We start from the raw sequence: 18784 nt of genomic DNA on the forward strand, positions 1-18784 counted from the left end.
ATAGAATAGCCGTAGCCGTTTACACTGGTTCCGCAGCGTACGTGCGAGCAGTTTCGCTGTTCGCACTTTACAGTGACAGATGAGGGCGCTACGAAGAGCTAACTTTGAGCGTGAACTCGACTCGACATGCTGAGTGATTGTGCGTAGATTTTCCTACATGTACAGTAGCTGAACTGACGTTCTCCTGCGCTTTCTACAAGCAGTTTTGAAATTTTCGTCTGGAAAACCTCAGTACTGTACATTTTGTGAAATTGCGGGGCATTAGTTGTGGTCGTTTTGGTTGTGTGGCAAGGTGGAAATGAATTTTTTTTACAATTTTGAGCGCACTTGCAACAGTAACTTGATCGTGGGGTAAGAGACCTTTCTGATGTGATATGAAATTTTTGACAATGGCAAGTCCAGCTTCACCCTCAGAAATCAGCACTAAAGGGGCAACGGTGTTTAAGTGTTGTGACTGCGGCAAATCTTTCCCATCAAAGTGCAAACTTGACTCGCATATTAGCGTTCACAGGAAGTGTGAGAAAATGCAGTTCAGTTGTGAGGTGTGCTTAAAACAGTTCCGGCAGAAGTCGGGGCTGCAGCAACACCAGAGGACGCACACCCAGGAGAAGCCATACCTGTGCCACTACTGCGGACGTACTTTCTCACAGATTGGGAACCTTAAAACCCACAGTCTGCAGCACACTGAGGAGATGCCCTTCGAGTGTCAAACCTGCGGGGCGCGATTCCGCAATGGAGGCAACCTCCAGAAACACAAGCAGGTGCATGCTAATGCCTTCACGTGCGGGGAATGCAGCAGAACCTTCAAGGATGCGGACCGTCTCCGAGGCCACCAGCTGCTCCATGGCAATGCCAAGCCTTTTACCTGCAAATCCTGCGACAAGGCATTTGTCAGCAAGAGCAAGCTCGCGGCGCACGCCCGTGTCCACACCAAGGAGAAACCCTTTGCTTGTGACCTGTGTGGTAAGGCCTTTACCCAGAAGAGCAACGTCAAGCAACACCAGAAACTCCATGCCAACGAAAGGGCTTTCCTCTGCCATACCTGTGGAAGGAGTTTCACCCAGAAGGTTAATCTACAGAACCATCTGGCCAATCACGCCAGGGAAGAAAAATTGGCTCAGGGAAATTGCAGTGAGGTGTTCGGTACTCAGCTCAATCAGAATAAGCACGAACAAAGTCACATGAGAGTTGAACCAGTGCAGTCGGGCGAGTCATTACTCAATGCTCACATGAACGACAGTTTCAATCAAGTGGACGGGTTGGAGCAGTGCAGTGTGAATCATACAATCCAGGAGCAGTTTGCCGAGAGTCTGGATAATGATGAACTGGAGAGATTGATGCAAGAGGCACTCTTTAAACCTGAACTGTGGACAGAAGTGAGGGATGGGCTTGATCACACTGTTTAGCTGCAACTGTACAACAGTTTACAGTAAATTTAGTGGACTTCCAAGATAACCATCTCGAGCCTTACAACCATCAACAGTATTTAAAAAAGTCAGTGGGGGAATTTTGAATTGAGTATTTACATAGAAATTTGTTGGGCACAATCAGTCAATCTGCTTAATCACACTGTGTTATCAATAATGTATGAAATCTCTTACATTTACTCTACTTTAACCTTTTTCAAAGCAGTCTTTCACAATCATAAATTGGACAGAAAAGGCAATTGGCTGATAGTGGAATTACCAGTAAATCATGCAATAAAATTGACTGATTACACAAAGATTGCGCCATCACGCAGGTTGACTGATTGTGCACAACACTTGCACACATGTATGTAAATAAGTGTACAGACTTGTGTTTCTCAGTTTCACCTGTTGAGATTTTTATTTTCAGGAATCTTTGAAACAATACAACAATAAATGACTTAACCCTCTTATGCAAAGACACATTCTTGACACAGTTGTCATATCAGTCAAAATCTGTCAAATCTCCCATGTGTCTGTGTACGGGGGGAAATCAAGTGGAAGGAATTTTTGATGGTTGCAGTAAAAGGAGGGTTAAAGTACAAAAAAGAAAAATCTCCCTTAATTTTTTAAAAATCATACAGTTGCTGATTTTCATGCCAGACTAGTTTGATGAATCATTCCCAAAAAGTACATTAGGTTACTGAGTTTCTCACTTTCTATTAAATTTGCACTTACTATATCTGTGAGGGTCCCAGAGAACCATCATCTTTTTTAAAACAACCCCCGTTATCTTAAACTTTTGACATAAGTATACTAAAACAAGTTTTATGAACCTTCACAGACCCATTGTTTGACAATTATGGTTCGGATCTGTTCTCCACTCACTGAAAAGCTTATTGCTGTTAAGGTACTGTATCTGGCCCATGATTGTGATGGGTTTCTGAACAGAAACTGGTCGGGTACAGCGCTTCTGCTGTTAGGGACTTTCTGAGTCTATTTATTTATATCTGATCATCCCAACATTGCATTTGTGTCAATTACAGGATGATAATGAGTGAAGAAGACATGGTCTGATTGATGTCTTTATTTCCTGACAGCATCAATTTAGGCCAGACAGAGCCTATCCTGGTTACTGATGGAGATCTTCAGTTTAAAACATTTGATGAGCACACTTTACATGCACTTGGCACCTAGTTGTATTAAAATTGAGCTCACTATCTCCATAATGTTCAACTTGAACTTGTCTTTTGACAAGTTTGACGTGGTTCATCAATAATTCAGTCAGGTTTGGCCTTGGCAGAGGTCTTGAGCATCGTTACAAGCAGAGCCACAGTTCCTGCTACAGTTGCCAATATCGTTACCGTGGTGACAACTGAGGTGTGATGCTGCTGCCCAATGGGAACGTCAAAATGCAACACACTGTTCTCCTGTTGGGCCAAGAAAAGTACATGTACCACAACTGTAAAATGTTTCTAAAGGTATATTCATACCTATGCCAAAAATACTGGTAGAAATTGGGAAACAATCAGCGTACATGTACTTGCTGTGAAAATTTGCCCATGACTGGCACAGTGGCTATTGACACGTACATGTAAACACTTGGTTGCAACTTTCAAGTCAACTTTAAAATTTGAAATCATATACCCTGATTTAAAAAAAAGAAGTGGTTTTGGTTGTAGACTACAAAACACTGACCACAGCAGGCCTTCAAATCAGGTCACCGTGGTGAGAAGAACCACTTCACCACCACCCAAACCCCATTCCTAAACACACCTTGGGATTTTGTGGTAAGAGCCTCCACAGACAGCTGGTCTTGGAAGTTGCATTGCATGGAGCTCTGTACAGCAGGCCTGATAGATCCTCATCTGTTACATGTGTCCCAATGGCAGATGTCCCTGCAGTGTCATTCATATTGGAAACCATCAATACATGCATTGTTGCCTTACTCCGTATTTGTGCATGACTTAAAATCTACTGTAGTCGTACAAGACATCAAAGTAGTGCACTTTATTTTTTTTAATTTGTGTGTTGGAGTGGGATTCGCATTTCCCCCCAAACTGCAACATTTTAATCCTGGTTTCAAAGTCTAATTTTGAATTAGTGTCTTGTCTGAACATTTTGCCCTGAGCAATTTATTGGGGTGTCTCAGAGTTGTAACCAGAAGGGCCACTGTTCATTATCAACTTGATTTAAAGCCTTTCAAAATTGTTCATCAGAGGCGTACAAGTGTGCCTGTAAAAAGTTACATTTGTTTGCCATTTTACTCAATCAACTTCTTTGCGTCAGGGTTGTCTGATCTAAACCACCTTGATTTAAATCACCGATTTCAATCAAATGATTTTTTGAAAAAAAATCACCGATTTAAATCAACATTTAATTTTTTGGGTAAAAAGGCAAAATTTTTCAATTTTTGATTTGACATTTTGAAATTAAACAGCAAATTCCCCCTCTGTGAGCCTTCCAGTTCCGAGTGTTAAGGATGTATGAATTCTACACAAAATCTGGGTTGGCAAGATTTTGTGTTCAATTCTGTCCACTTGTTTCAATTTAAATCAGCTTTTTGGATTCAGTAAGTGTATTTGATGCGAAGGATTTACAATCATGATTTAATTTTACTTCATTTAAATTGCCCACTTCAGAGTTTAACCATAAAGGACACAGGAGTTAGAACTCTGGCACATCAAAGTGCTCGATGAGCAATGCCGCCCAGTTAGACAAACAATAGGTAAACATTCCAAAAATGCCTGATCACTGCCTGCAGCTTAGCCAGTAATATCCCAGCAATATTTTGTGTATTTTGTTTGCAATTAACTACAACTTATCGCCGTGACCAGGAAATAGAGAGCAAAAAGTCTCTAACATTAGATCTACTTTTGTCATCATGAATAAACTTTTTACTTTGATACGCTGTTCCATTATCCATGCAATGTTTGTAATTTTATTTTGTCTTTCCAAAACATAAGTGTTCAAAGTCTTTGTACAAATTTGGCTAAGACTGGCCAACACGTTGACCATCACTGGACAGTTAAGTTCATAACGAACAAAATGCACAATGCTCATGAAATACCTATTTGTATAAATGCCATAATGATAATGATTCAAATAAAACATAATATCTTATAAACAACTTGGCTATTCATTCCCAAAACTCCAGAAGAAAGCGTTTGATACTGGCAAATGGTAATGACTGTGCATGAACACTAAAGGCACACAGCCTAATACAAGCAACTGCACAAGCATTAAATTTGATGTTGTTTTCAGGTCATACCAAGCACCACCAATGGCATGAATATTCAACTTCCTATACTGCAGTGTACGTTTTAAGGATGCAGATTACCAGTGAAAAATTGCGGCGATGATCTTGGGGTACAAATGGGGCTTATGGTTGTGAAACTGGTGGTGCGTAGCAAGCATTCGCTGTGTTCTGGCTATGGACATACTGGGCATGCCAGAAAGCGATAATTGGTCAGATGTTATAGCCCAGGCAGTTCCAACTCCTTCTGTGTCCATCCTCCATGGTTTAACATGGTGAAATATCAGTGTACATCAACCTTTTACATATCTTCAAGTATACATGTATTTTATTGAGATTGGAAACGTTAGTCCTTAACGTTGCCCTTACATGTAATAAAGTGATTTGTAATCAAGCCTAAATCATTGCTCTGTGAAGCTGGATCACTAACAAAATGAGACTGCTTTTTGCACATAGAGCAAAGTAAATTACCAGCATTTTGTACAGGCATGACAGGTACACATGTAGCATGCAAAATAAATGCATGTACATGTTGCTCACTGCATGTTTCTCACTCATTAGTCATTTGATGCATTCATAAGTATCTTATTAACAAATTCTTGTGAACTCTACTTTTGTCAAAACTTCGGTATGCACTTTATCCCTGGTATATATGTACGTGCATGTACTTCTCTCTGAATGAATTGTCTTCTCTGCGGTTACATGTACCGGTAGGTGGTATATTGCATGCATTTCATAAAGGACAAGACATGGTGGTTTGTGAATTTAATCAAATTACTTGATTTAAATTTCTTAATTTACATCCAAATTTGTTAAATTTTGTAACAAAACAAATAAATAAAAGAAAACTATTACACATGCAGCTAATTTGCTTTCTTTTGAATAGACATTTGAGCCAACTTGTCTCAAATTTTTATAAAAATGAAAAAAAAAATCAACAACCCTGCATTGCATAATGTGTTACGATTTCTGGCAAAAACATAAAACATCTGACTTGCCTGCCTTAAAACCTTGACAAAGAAAAGGCATCTTTTGGTGAAATGCATACCTGTGCAGTGAATCAATAGATAAGGTGCCAGCATGGAAATGTGGGCCGAGTGTATGGCCGTATCTGAGGACGGTCTGTGATATCTCAGATGGACAGGCATCTCAATGGTGAAATTCACTCTGAATTCACTATTGAGTGCGACTATCTGGGATGGGCTGGAGGGATAGACCAGAATGGTGTGTCCACCAGAGAGGTAGGCTGGTTTCTCCAGGTCTATTTCTTCAAATGCAAGAATCTGAACAAAGACAAGACACCATTGAAATATGTATTTTTATACAGATGGAAACAGTGAGTGAAGACATCTTTTTATGATTTTGTCGCTGACATATCTTTGTGATGATTTTAAACTTTTTCATTTAGTCAATTTTTCATTTGGTATGATTAAAAAAAAAAGATTGTTTCAACCATGTCAGATACACTGTTTTCCGCTCGTAAAGAATGGAGAGCTATGAAAGCCTTCACCTGGGGTCCTCCAAACTCAACTGCACTGGCTGCCTGGTAAAGGTCAACAAACAGTCCACTGGGAAGGCTCTCAATTAAGAGAAGGTCACAAGAAGTGCAGTGATGGGCAGGATCAAGCAGTATACTCAGTGAGGAATGGATGTCCCTAGAGAAAACACAAGCAATTACTAAAGCACAAGTCTGAAGCAAAAACTTTCAAACTTTCAGCAGTTGACTAGAAAGATGATTATCAAAATGTCAAGAACTTTGAAGAAATTTGGGGCCTACATGCATAGAGCGTGCATGCATTCATGCTGAAGAAACGTAAACAAACGGCAAAGAAAGAGTCACAAAAATTACCTGTGGAATCCATGTTTCTCTGAAAATCTTGAGAACTGAACACGCTTAGGGATGACACTGCAAGATTTCTCATTTGGGTGTTCACTTTCTGGAGGAAAGTATGTGCAAATTAAATAGAGAAGATTTGCCAAGTGCTTATTTAAATCTAACGTTAGGTCAACTTATGACGATTGAAGAATTCATGGTAATTAACTCACCAATCGATAATAATAGTTCTTTGACTTCATTCCGCAGTCCTTTTAAGTCATTGCGATCACGGACTGTGTCACACAGGTACAAAGGCGTTTGTGTCAGAACCGTGGCCCACAAAAACACCGTGAATCTGGAGCAGACAACGCAGTCACTGGAAAACATTCTCGTTTGATCCGAATTTCAGTCAAATTTCTAATTAACTTAAGTTTTTTTTTTAAAACAACAGTTGCGTGGAAAATCAGCTTTATCAAGTTATAGTTCGTTTTATCAGCAATGATTCCTATCTGAAGTACTGTATGCAGCAAGAATGGATAGGAGTTCCTGGCAAACAACTTCACTCATGGAGAGCGCCATCTTGTATTTTCTCCCCAATGTTTTGTGTATAGCGCCCTCTTTCGGCAAGAAGGATTTAATCCTCGAAATTTTGATTCTGCTCAAGAGCTTAAAAAAAGTTTTCAACATAACGTTTGGACACTGCTTCGTTTGAGACTTCCTAGAAAGAATCGACACACAATCGTGCAGTTACATTGTTGGAAGAAAGGTAGATCTAAATAAGTTTTGTAAATGAAATAAAAAGAACGAACCAACGGACAAAATTGAATCGGTTTTAAAATAACAAAATACAGGAATTTGCATGTTAAAATTAAAAACGAGGAAATATTTATTTGTGACATGATGCAGAACTCCTTGTGTAACAATGTGTACTCCTGATTAAGTAGTAAAGACAAAGCAAGTTACAATGTGTGTGTTCAGAAACTAATGAGTGAATACACCAGTTGAGGCTGTCTTGCTCAAACACATTTATAGAAACAAGCAAGAAAAGCAAATTTCTATGAAAAAAAGGCACTTGACAGGTTATTGTTTTGAATTGTAAGAGCTATGTTACTCTTAATGAATAAAGGAAGAGGTGTCTTTTGTTACTTCAGGGACCAGAAATCATGTTGACCCCAGATTTACTCTATTAGTCGGTATTAGCAACCAATGTAACGTGTAGTAGGCAAACACATGCTGGTAGAGGCTAATACAAGGTTAAATCTCTGCTTCACAGCATTCGGCATCAAAGCACTGTGAATTCTTAAGAACTTACAACCAAAAAAACCAGGACTACAAGAGCAATAACGGAAATTCGCAAAAGAAACTCAGTGGAACTGTCTAGTCTCCAGTCCATAATTCAGCATCAGTTCTGCATGCATGACAGCCAAGTTATGCTGATAAGAGTCCTGACGCCATCTCGAACAAGTCATGAGTGGCGCATGCCTTCAACCATTTCTGTACATTAGCCGGTGCACTGGCTGCCTGCCCTGCACTCTGCACAGCACTCCAACAGACAGCATCTGCTATGGATACCGAGGACCCCACCAGCCAATCGCATTTGCCCAGTCTGGAGTTGAGCGAGCGCATGCTGGCTGATTTCTCCTTTGAGTTGCCTTTGAGGAACATGTTGGTTGCCAGATCCAGCCAGTTGTCCACGGAGGTTGCGCTGACGATGTCCATCGTGTCGTAACTCGGGTTGAGGAGGCGGGCCACATAGCGGGCGACGTTGGCCTCTCCATAGATGGGTGACTGTGAGGGCACTGCAACCATCAGAACTGGACCATGGGAGACTGCAACACGAACCAAAGAAGTCAGACTACAATTATCTCAACAAAAAAACAGGAGCCCCGTAATGTGAAATCACGCTGTACTAATATGCTCAGCAATACACAGAAGGAATGAACAAATGGGTCTCACAGGCCTCAAACTGATATATATAGGAGTAGTGGAGATATGAACAAAGATCTCTTGATGAAATCCCAAAGTTCTAAATGAAGAGCCTATACATGTTCACTACGGAAAAGTATTTGAAGCTCTGTAAATGCACAAACACCGTGTTGTTCATATTAGTGCATTTACCTTTTGTGTTTACACTTAAACTTCTTTCAGATTTTGTGCTGCAACTGGACCGGGATCTACTCAAAACGTACCTGGTGCAAGAGCACCCGGGCAATTGATGCACAATCCTGTAGCATCTTCACACTGGAAAATCATTCGGTGACGGTTAGCGTGTGGCATAAATCCACTTTACTGCACAACCATCATTGGAGTATTGGAACACCGTTAGGCTGAGGGGGACGATTTTGCCTGTGGTGCATAAACCTGTGACTCACCATCTTTCCAGATAAGTGTCAGGGATATCTGGGCCTCGCCTCGGGCCAGCTCCACCCCGTTCCCAAGACAGGTCAACAGCTGGTCCGGCAGGGACTTCACCGACGAGTGGATGTGAACCTCAGACCTGCAACTGAAGTGCAGTTTCAGCATCTCATACAGCACCATCAGCGACAGTGGGGGTTGTGCTGGGTTGGCATAGACCACAATGTCATGGATTGTGCTTCCCTGGAAAATTAATATAAAAGATGTCACATGGTTATTGTTTTCTTTTTAGTTTCAATCTTAGCCTCCTTCTTTGGTTGAACTTTATCAATTCCAGAGAATACATCAAGCATTTCCAATAAAACATATATACTATAATTGCAAAAATAAGTATAAATATATTAATGATAAATGCATATTTTGTACTATAACAACGGCTGGTAAAGAAATGAAAGCATGACTTAAACTTCTGCTACATGTAACTTTTTTCTCAGAAGACAGTTTTATGAATTTGTTTATTATTCTGCTAATTTTTGTTTACCAAATCTGTGCCTTTCTGCCCAACAACTGAAACATCAACTGATGGCTTGAATTTGCTTGCAAGGGTAGCAACATCATTTTCCAGGGCTTTCAACTCTTGCAGGATGTGTTCCTGACGGCGCTCTAGCTCGATGAGTTTGGGGTCTAAGTGGTGATCCTTGTTTTGAGATTTAAAAAAGATCAAGTTAAACAACTTCAACCTTGGAGCACAGCCAAACTAATAGTAATTTGGCATATGGAATTCCAAATATTCAGACATTTGTAACAGATTGGAAAAGTTGGACTTTGATTCCTTCCTCCATGCTCTGCCCGAGACCAGCGTTGGTCAAGTTGAGTGGCACGTCCGTTAGTGTTTCTTCCCACAGACATTTGAGTGCGAGGGTTTATGCGATTAGAAATATCAATATGGGCCTTGCCTGGGTATAGGCCGAATAAGCCTACCTGTTTTTTCCCTAATTGCTCGTGGTAGCTTGCCATTTTAAACATACACGAAGGAAGATCGACAGGGATGCGATTAAACTCGTAGTACGGCTCTACTTTGAACATTCCTGGACCGTTTCTCTGTGTCATGATTTAACATACATGTTCTACATGCACAAATTCTGCACCGACATGACTGGCGCAACACGCGGTAACGTTACATACGTAGCGGCAGGGCGATAGCTAGCGCGTGACGCGTGATGGGCATGCTCCGCGGCGGCTTACAATGCCACCACGAGTACGATTGGATGCATGCAAAGGATTAGCTTACCGCACGCGCATTGCACAGGCCTGTATTAACAGCATGATTACAGTACGTTCATTTCCATTGGCTACTCTTTTCCTTGCTACACTTTGCAATCATATTTACTCGGCAGCAAATTCTGACAAATATCATCACACCTGCTGAGACACATCGATCAATTTTTCAGTTTTATCTTACAAAGTGTTGTTAGTTTTGTAGTTTAGCAAAATAGTCCTATTTTCAAGAATAAACGGAAACGGAAGATGAATTTTCTGACCAGTGCTGGTTTGCCTGGTCAAGCACGTCCACCTTAGTTAGGCCAATCAAATAAGTCGTTGCTTTTGTTCCGAAATAATTTTCTTAATTGTTTTATCCTTTTTGGAATTTACAAGACTTCTGTCGTCAATCCAAATGAGAAGTTAAAAGGTTTTATTCAACATATTTGGAGCGAATGGAAGGGGTCGACAAAAATAACTGAAATTTCCCGTTATAGCGTAGGAAAAAGAGTTAATGAGGTCACGTGGTCATTCTTTGGAAAATGGCGGATTGACCGTAGATTCAACATGCAAGCGGGATTATAAACGCCAAAATACCGCTAGTCCGCAAAGCATCCAACCCGGGAAACCATCTCATCGCACGAGGAACATACCGCTGCTGTGCACGGTGCACAAAAATCGTGGCAAAATGATAAAACGGGGTCGCGGGAGACCGCCAAAATCTTTGGTTGCTGGAAGAGGAGCGGGAAGCAGCTCCTCACCCGCTGCCAAACGCAAGAACATGGGCCGCGGTGGCGCGACTGGTTACGGGGACAGCGATCGAGAAGCAGAAGACGGTGGAGGAGGGAGCCCCGCTAGTTCTAGGTGCAGCACACCGATGAGCCGCGCTTCCAGTCAAATGTCGTCCCCTTCTTCAGCCATCGGTAGAGGGAGAGGCCGTGGGCGTGGCCGAGGGAGGGGGAGAGGAAGAGGTGCAAGTCTCCTCACAAAATCACCCCGGACACCAAGAGAGGCAGCTAGGAAAAGCAAGAGGCTGATTCAGGTTTGTCAAAAAAATTAAGAAGTAACTTGTGATAAATCCTGTGTTGTTTATACAGAAATGTTCATGATGAGAAAATTTTTAAGAATGCAATAAGCTGTAAAAAATTATAGGGCCTAAAAACTTTAGAAAGCAAAGCAAAATTAAATTTCAGAAACAATAAATTAAAAAGCAAAGCCTAAATCCGTAACTTCTTGTAGACCTGTTATCAATACAAGAAACAAGAACACAAAACAACAAGGTCAGGATGGTTAACATGGTTAAACCGCTAACCAGATAAAGTTTTCTACCTACAAGCTACATCACACATGTAAATTTAAGTATTTTTGCACTTATAATTTTACTATTTGCACAGTGTACATTGTACAAAGGATCAGTAAAAGAACTTTTAGACAGTGTTTCATCCTGTTGCCACCTTTTTCTTTACAAATTTTTAAACAAGACAGACATGTAGGTGTGGATGAATCTGAATGTGAGAAGCCTTTCCAATTTAATGCCAGAAAATAGTTAAAAATGCCAAGCACTCAATAAACTTTGTAGCTTTTAACGTACATGGTCTCAAGGAAGTACATGTCGCATCAGGATACAATTTTTTTAAAGATTTTTTGTCAAAAATTAGTTTAATCAGTTTATTACCACGATTTCCCTTTTTTAAAATCTTACTTCGCATGTAATGTTGACTAATGCAAATCCAACTAGAGTTCATTAATGTTTTTTTCCAGAATCAAAGAGGGGAGCACCCACTTGTAACCATCATGTAGCCACAAGTACTTTACATTACATGTGGCTTTGCACCTTGAAAGATTATGTACAAATATGTTTTATTGTGGCAGATTCTTGAAGTTTCTAAGAAAAATGGGGGGATTGGATTGTAGAAGCAAACCTCTTAAATTATTTGTTGCCGTCAATATGCATATATTCCACTGATTGTTGAAAAAGAATAGTAAAACTTCACTAAACTTAAATACCCAAGTGCAATTTTTTACATCATTTTCAGGAGGTGATAACCTCTGAGCGAAGTTCTAAAGTGCAACCAATAGAAAAGGCAGAGAAAGGTCGACGCAAGCAAAAACATTCCAAACCAAAGCACAGCTCAGATGAGGAGGAAGAGAGCAGTATGGATGAACTTGAAGCAGATGAAGAAGACAACTATGACCTTGACTCTCGATCCTCTGTCTCAAATTCCGATGGTGATGGTAACTTGTCAGAGTTCTCTGAGGAGAGCTCATACAGTGAGGCCAGCAGTGCCCCGAGCCGGCGGAAGTTTGCCAGTCGGCTGAGCCTGCCACCCTCACCAACGTGGCTGGAGGAAAAGGACATCCCTATTTTGGAACTGCCCAAAAGTAGCGATGACTTGCTCATTGAGCGGCAGGACATCACTGTGGCACTGGCCGTGTACGAGGTCCTGCGACACTTCCACCAGCAGCTGCGCCTGTCCCCGTTCCGGTTCGAGGACTTCTGTGCCGCACTCGGCAGTGATGAGCAGTGCTACCTGCTCGCTGAGACACACACCTGCTTGCTGAGGGCACTCATGCGGGAAGAGGATGGCAATGGCACCACTTTTGGACCCCATGACCTGCGGGACAGCATCAATGTCCAGATGCTCTTCCTGGACGGCATGACCTGGCCCGAACTTGTTCGTTGCTACATAGAGAGTGACAAAGAATTCCTCTCCGTACTGCCTCATGTTGAGGCCGACAACTACCCATTCGCTGCAGTCCGCGACAAACTCAGAGTGCTCCAGTTCCTCTGTGACCAATTTCTAGCCTCCAACAAGGTCAGGGAAGAGATCCTCAGCGAGGGGGCTATCACATACGATGATCATTGTCGCGCATGTCACAAGCTTGGGGACCTCTTGTGTTGCGAGACCTGTACTGCAGTGTATCATTTAGAGTGTGTGGATCCTCCCCTTACAGAGGTTCCAGAGGATGATTGGCTGTGCTCAGTGTGCAAAGAGCATCGGGTGGACGGTGTCTATGATTGCATTTCTGACGTTGAGAGGAGCGGCATGTTGATTCGCCATGAGCCTTTAGGCTATGACCGACATGGTAGGAAGTACTGGCATCTTTGTCGCCGTATTTTTGTGTAAGTATTGTTTGAAGCTATAAGCATTCATGTACACCTAACTAGTCAAATCCCAAGGTCACAAGTTCTGTTTATTGTACAGATTTAGACTTTCTGAAAATGAATAGGCAAGTGTGTTAATGGGTATTTTGGAATGTGGTACCTGTAAAGTTAAAGATACATGTAAATAAGTGAATACATGTAACTGTTCCCCACTCGTCAGTAGCATTGTATAGTTATGGTACTTTTCCCACACTAAACAACACCAATTGTTCTTGCCTCAACAAAATGCTGACACATTTAGAGTGGAATTCAATAGGCGTGTGTTGGGTACCTGCCCGTTGATATAAAAACCCGGTTCCATTTTACCGGGCCGGGTACCTGTAAACAAAAAGTAAATAAATTAGGAACAAACATCTATTTATAAAATATCTGTGAAATTTCTTACTGAAGGGCAGAATTCCTGAAAAATCACCGTGCCGCTGAAAACCCGGTCCCGCGGTCATACATGAAACTTCAGTTTGGAGATCGACAGCTACTTTTGTTATCCACTCCGCCGTTGTACTGCAGTCGTTTTCCTAGTTCCTGAATCTTCCTAGTTCACAAGAGTGAAAAAACCACTCAAATTAACGGGCGATAGGTCAATCACTACATGTGATTTTAAATACTTCTTTAGATTGAACAGTCATATAAACCTTTGCATCTAATGTCTGCTTAATCAAAATGACTTGTAGAGTCTCTGTTTTTGTTAATTTACCAAAAACTGAAAGTGTTTCCCCCTACTTTAGGATTGTGCGGTGTTACCACGCAAATTCGTTGCAAACTCAACTACACAGGTGCAGCAGAAATGTATGTGATGTAATGGGTTCGTCAACGGTGTGATAGGTCGCTGTACAGTTGAAAAGTCGAGTCAAACTTTTCGCAATTTCTACTTTTTAATTCATTGAAATTCTTATTTTTCAGCTAATTTTTTCAAAAGTAAGAAATTCTTTATTAGAAAAGCAACTTTCAAAATGGTTCTGGTTGAAAATGGATTTTTTGCATGATTACTTTTTATTCGTGAACACGTTTTTTTCTCGATCCTAAAATGATCCAGAACTAGGAAAGGTGTCGTCGTCACTTTTGTTGATCGATCCTGTGAGTCCAAGCTTAGATTTTGAAAAAAAAATTAGAGTACATGTATATCCAAAACACAAAGTTGGCTTCTGGCCATATTTCACTCGAATTTGAGGATTTTTGCAGCTGCAATCTTATTGAATAATTTTTGCGGTCTGGAACTAGGAAAATGACTGTACCAAACCCATATGAACAAGAGACCGAGGGAATTCTGTCTTCTGAGGCGGAAGCGCTGTTGATGTACACTTGCATAACTGTATTTGTAATATTCAAACCCTGTCGGCCTAAGTGACTTTTATGCAGAAGTAGTAGTGCTTACTGTTTGAGTTGAGTATTTTTGTCAAAACCATATGAATGAAAATTGTCGGGATTGACGACAAAGCGAGAGCGGACTGTGTAATATTACACAGCAAGTCTGAACTGCAAGTTTGTCTGTCTTTACTGCAAGTCCGTCGGATCATGTGTTTAAATTTTTTTTTTAAAGCTGGACACTAAGGAACTGTGAGCCTTCCAGTTCCTATTAGTATTAACCTTCCTATGCTAAGATGCATTTTTGACAGTTGTCATATCAGTCAAAATCAGTCAAATTTCCCATACGTGTCCGTGTACTGGGGGAAATTAATTGGAAGGCACTTTTGGCTGTTTTTGACGGTTATAACAGAAGGAGGGTTTTAAAGAAGTATGAAGGCACTTGTGTTACACACAATCTGGGTTGGCAGGATATTCTTTGTTCAATTCAATCCATTTGTTTTGATTTAACTCGGCTTTTTGGATTCAGTAAGTGAATTTGATGCAAAGGATTTGTAATCATGATTTACTTTGACTTCATTTGAAATGCCCACTCTTGAGAGTTTGACATGGTAAAGTATCAATGTACAGTGTACATCTACCTTTTATTTACAGGTACACATGTATTGTACTGAGATTAGAAATGTTACCAATTATGTAGTGTAATTAAACCACTCCATACCCCTCAATAAATGCCCTTAATAAAGTGATTTGTAATCAAGCCTAAATCATTGCTCAGTGGAGCTGTATCACAAACAAAACTAGACTGTTTTTAGCGTATACAGCAAGGTAAAATACCAGCATTTTGTACCTACCTGTACATATACATGTACATATACAAACATGTAGCGTGTAACTAAATACGTGTACATGTTGTTCATGGCATGTTTCTCACTCATTAGTCATTTGATGCATACGTACCCTGTTAATAAATTCTTGGGAACTCTAATTTTGTCAAAACTTAGGGTTTGGTTAAAAACCTGGTCTGCACTTTATCCTTGGTACATGTACATGTATGTACTTGTCTCTGAATGAATGAATGAATGAATGAATGTATGTACCAGTAGGTGGTATATTGCATGCATTTCACAAAGGCTAAGACATGGTGGTTGTGAATTTAATCAGGTTACTTGATTTAAATTTCTTAATTCAAATCCAAATTTGTTTAATTTTGTAACAAAACAAATAAATAAAGGAACTGAAAACACTGAAAAATGGTTTTTACTTTGGTATGGGAAAGAAAATCGGAATCCAATTTACATGTACCTGTTTTAAAGAAATTATCTGTCACACTGGGATGTGCTTTTTCCCAAGAGGAACAGTCTAAATGGATCTAGAAAATTCCAAGTTCGAGAATGCTTTCTAAAGTTTCAAATTTCTCTGATATTTGTGGGCATTTTACCCTGCAGGGAGGGAGAGGGCGAGCTCTGGTACTACAGCAGCATGTCCCAGATTGAGGAACTCATTGCTGCCTTAGATCCTCTAGAATGGGAAGGGCCGTTGTGTCGGGCCATCCAGGAGTCCCTGCCAGAGATCCGAGAGCATGTTGCCAAGACTGCTGAGCTGACGAACAGCGCCAGGGGAAACCAACGATCAGAGCTTCAGAGAGCATCAGGTAAAAAAAAAAAAAAAATCTCAGTCTAAGGCAAAAAAAAAGAAACATCTGGTTTCTGGTCATGGGCTTGGTCCAAAAGTGGTGCGATGACCCGTTTTTTTTTTCCTTAGAAGTGATGTCCATGCACATACATGTATACTTTAGAGCGCATAGCCTTGTTACTATAAGAAATGTGAATTAACAACTTTGAATTAATAAAAAGACCATAAAATATGACGAGAGGCAATGGTTTTATTCATCTCACTCAAAAAAGAGGCTTCTACTCTTGGCAATATTGAGCTTGTTAAAATACAGTAGCACAACCATGGAAAATCATGTGTGAAAAATAAGTGTTCAGCTCCAGTTTCCGGTTTCAAATGAAATCCTCATGAGGTAGCACTATATGATATTCTTTGCACATTGTTTTCTGCTTTAGCTTAGGGGAAACAAGTTGCACGTCAAATAGCCTATGAGAAAAATAAATGAAAACAGTTCAGCTCCAGAGTCAAAATGAAAATAAAATTCTCATGAGGTAAATGATATACTACGCACATTGTTTTCTGTTTTAGCTTATAAGAAACAAGCTACATTCGACATATTGGGAAAAAATTCAGCTCAGAAAATAAACTCTCCTCTCACTTTCATCTACCTTTGTTCTTGGCAAGTGACGATGCATGAGTTGTTACATAAGTATGGTTTTCATAACCTGATGTCCATCGCCACTGCATGTGCTTAGGCCAAGGGGAATTCCGTTACCGTACATATTACTCAATGCCACCCATCAAAAACATGTTAAAATTACTTGGTAGCAGAATTCCTGCCGATCATGTAAGTTTGGCGACTTTTGGAAATCGTTTTATGCAAAATAAAAAAATTCTTTATTTTGCCAACGCACAGGTGTACGGCGACACACACGGTGAACAGAAACCGGACTTTTTTTGGCCTAACCTTATCCCTCCAGTAGAAATCGTTGTAATATATATGCTGTAGTTTTCAAATAAAACTTAGGTATTTTTTGGTGAAATTTGGAACCAAGCACACGAAAGGAAAACTCCAGCTTTGGACTGTTGCTAATGATAATGTCATGTCACAGAAGAGGAGCACAAGTACATGCACACACAACTGTATGTATATTGTCAGTTGATTTTTGCTGCAGCATTCTTATTAGCCAATGTTCCTTTCTCCAAAACAATATTTTTCCATCATTGGCTTCAGATGAAATTCTAGCTGCAAGGGCAGTCAAAGAAGAGGCAGAACGGAAAAGGCAGGAAGAGGCAGAAGAGGCACGACGGAAGCAGATGGAAGAAGAAGAGCGTAGAAAAAGAGAAGAAGAGCAGAAACAGAGAGAGGAGCAAGAGAAGATGTCAGAGGCAAATGCAGCTGCTGAAGAGACTAAGGCTAGTGGGACCTCCCAGGCTGCTGAAATAACTGCAACTGGTGAGGAGGCTAATGCTGGCACTGAAGAGGCTATGAATGTTGACAGCTTGCATAAAGAACAAGTACCTAATCTTTCAGAGGCTGAGCCAAAGGCTCCTGGTACTGAAACTGATACGGAAGTTGATGCCACAAAGGTCACAGAAAGCGACACAGGTAAGGATGGAACTAGCAATGTTCCAGTGCTGTCTGATGATGTGATTCAGAAAAGCAGTGACACAAAGGATGACACAGTCAGTGCCATTAGTGATAATGTGAACAAACCAGGTGATGACGGCAAAGAAGAAGTCCAGTTTCAGGAACCTGCTGTGTCACTGGCTGTCACAGCAAAGACTACACAGTCATCAACCTCTGTCACGACTGTGGAGAAGACTGTGGTGACAGAGACAGTGGCAATGGCAACCGCGGGTGGTTCTTCTGGAGAGACAGTCGAGGCTGTAACCTCTCAAACAGCAGTCCAGTCAGTGACCCAGATGACAACATCAGTCACCCGGGTTGAAACAGTCACTGTGACATCTGCCACAGAAACCAAAACAATTGCCATGTCTGTCGCTGATGAGGTATCACCTATGGAGACGGATGAACAGGGCACGAGCAACAAAACAGAACCAGGGGAAATGCTTGAAGCAAGCACTGATGCTGCCAAGGACACTTTGAAAGGTGCCACTTCTGGAGATTCCAAGACCTCAGATGCAGCCAAGGAAGGAGAATCCAAAGACCAAAGCGATACCAAAGAAGTTGAGGAGACAAAAACTGATCCAGCCTCAAAGACGCCGGCCAAGACGGGCATCATGACGCGCTCCCGCAACCCAAATTACAAGCCACCTCCACCCAAGGCCACCCCTTTCCTGACCTACTCCACCAGTTTGCCAACTAAATCTACTGTCACGACCTCCTCCAGCACGGCAAAAGTGACCTCCAAGACAGAGGACTCCTGCCTTGTGATCAATGCCAAGGGTCAAATCAAACGGGTAGAAAGCAAGAAGGAAACAACCAAGGAGGTAAACACAGACCCCATTGGCACTTATTTACATCGCCCAAACATTTTCTAAACATCAGCATATTGTAGGTAATGATTACTGATGAAGTGTGTAAGCAGGAAATTCATTAAGTTGGTGCTCCATTCTGAATTGTTTCACTTAAGTGTTTTCATGGC

General features: G+C 41.0%; 4 protein-coding genes across 5 annotated transcripts in view; 2 read left to right on the forward strand and 2 right to left on the reverse strand.

The window, feature by feature from the left end:
* The first annotated feature begins 41 nt into the window (after positions 1 to 41).
* On the forward strand, positions 42 to 1994 carry LOC110973628 (uncharacterized). The gene has a single exon (XM_022224580.2). The coding sequence runs from the start codon at positions 375 to 377 to the stop codon at positions 1404 to 1406; it is 1032 nt and encodes a 343-aa protein (XP_022080272.2). The 5' UTR covers positions 42 to 374; the 3' UTR covers positions 1407 to 1994.
* LOC110973631 (GPI alpha-1,4-mannosyltransferase I, stabilizing subunit-like) lies at positions 1796 to 7087 on the reverse strand. The gene is made up of 6 exons (XM_022224583.2): positions 6709 to 7087; positions 6512 to 6599; positions 6173 to 6317; positions 5711 to 5945; positions 3183 to 3304; positions 1796 to 2836 (listed from the first exon to the last, which is right to left on the reverse strand). Exons 1-6 carry the CDS (start codon positions 6863 to 6865, stop codon positions 2687 to 2689), a joined length of 897 nt encoding a protein of 298 aa, XP_022080275.2. The 5' UTR covers positions 6866 to 7087; the 3' UTR covers positions 1796 to 2686.
* Positions 7088 to 7340: 253 nt separating this feature from the next.
* On the reverse strand, positions 7341 to 9955 carry aimp2 (aminoacyl tRNA synthetase complex interacting multifunctional protein 2). Its single transcript, XM_022224581.2, has 4 exons — positions 9815 to 9955; positions 9375 to 9530; positions 8851 to 9076; positions 7341 to 8307 (listed from the first exon to the last, which is right to left on the reverse strand). Exons 1-4 carry the CDS (start codon positions 9941 to 9943, stop codon positions 7907 to 7909), a joined length of 912 nt encoding a protein of 303 aa, XP_022080273.2. The 5' UTR covers positions 9944 to 9955; the 3' UTR covers positions 7341 to 7906.
* A 610-nt stretch (positions 9956 to 10565) lies between these two features.
* Positions 10566 to 18784, forward strand: part of LOC110973618 (nucleosome-remodeling factor subunit BPTF-like) — a 28131-nt gene continuing 19912 nt past the window's right edge. The window contains exons 1-4 of one of the 2 annotated variants that reach the window (XM_022224552.2): positions 10566 to 11135; positions 12130 to 13217; positions 16010 to 16215; positions 17410 to 18629. In XM_022224552.2, coding sequence (XP_022080244.2) covers positions 10608 to 11135; positions 12130 to 13217; positions 16010 to 16215; positions 17410 to 18629 — 3042 coding nt within the window. In that variant the 5' untranslated portion in view covers positions 10566 to 10607. The remainder of the gene's footprint in view (positions 11136 to 12129; positions 13218 to 16009; positions 16216 to 17409; positions 18630 to 18784) is intronic. The other variant, XM_022224553.2, reaches the window with a different exon arrangement.

Source organism: Acanthaster planci, linkage group LG07, assembly GCF_054643075.1.
Source record: "Acanthaster planci isolate LZ-2023a linkage group LG07, COTS_SCS, whole genome shotgun sequence".
In the NCBI taxonomy this organism is placed as follows: Eukaryota; Metazoa; Echinodermata; class Asteroidea; order Valvatida; family Acanthasteridae; genus Acanthaster; species Acanthaster planci.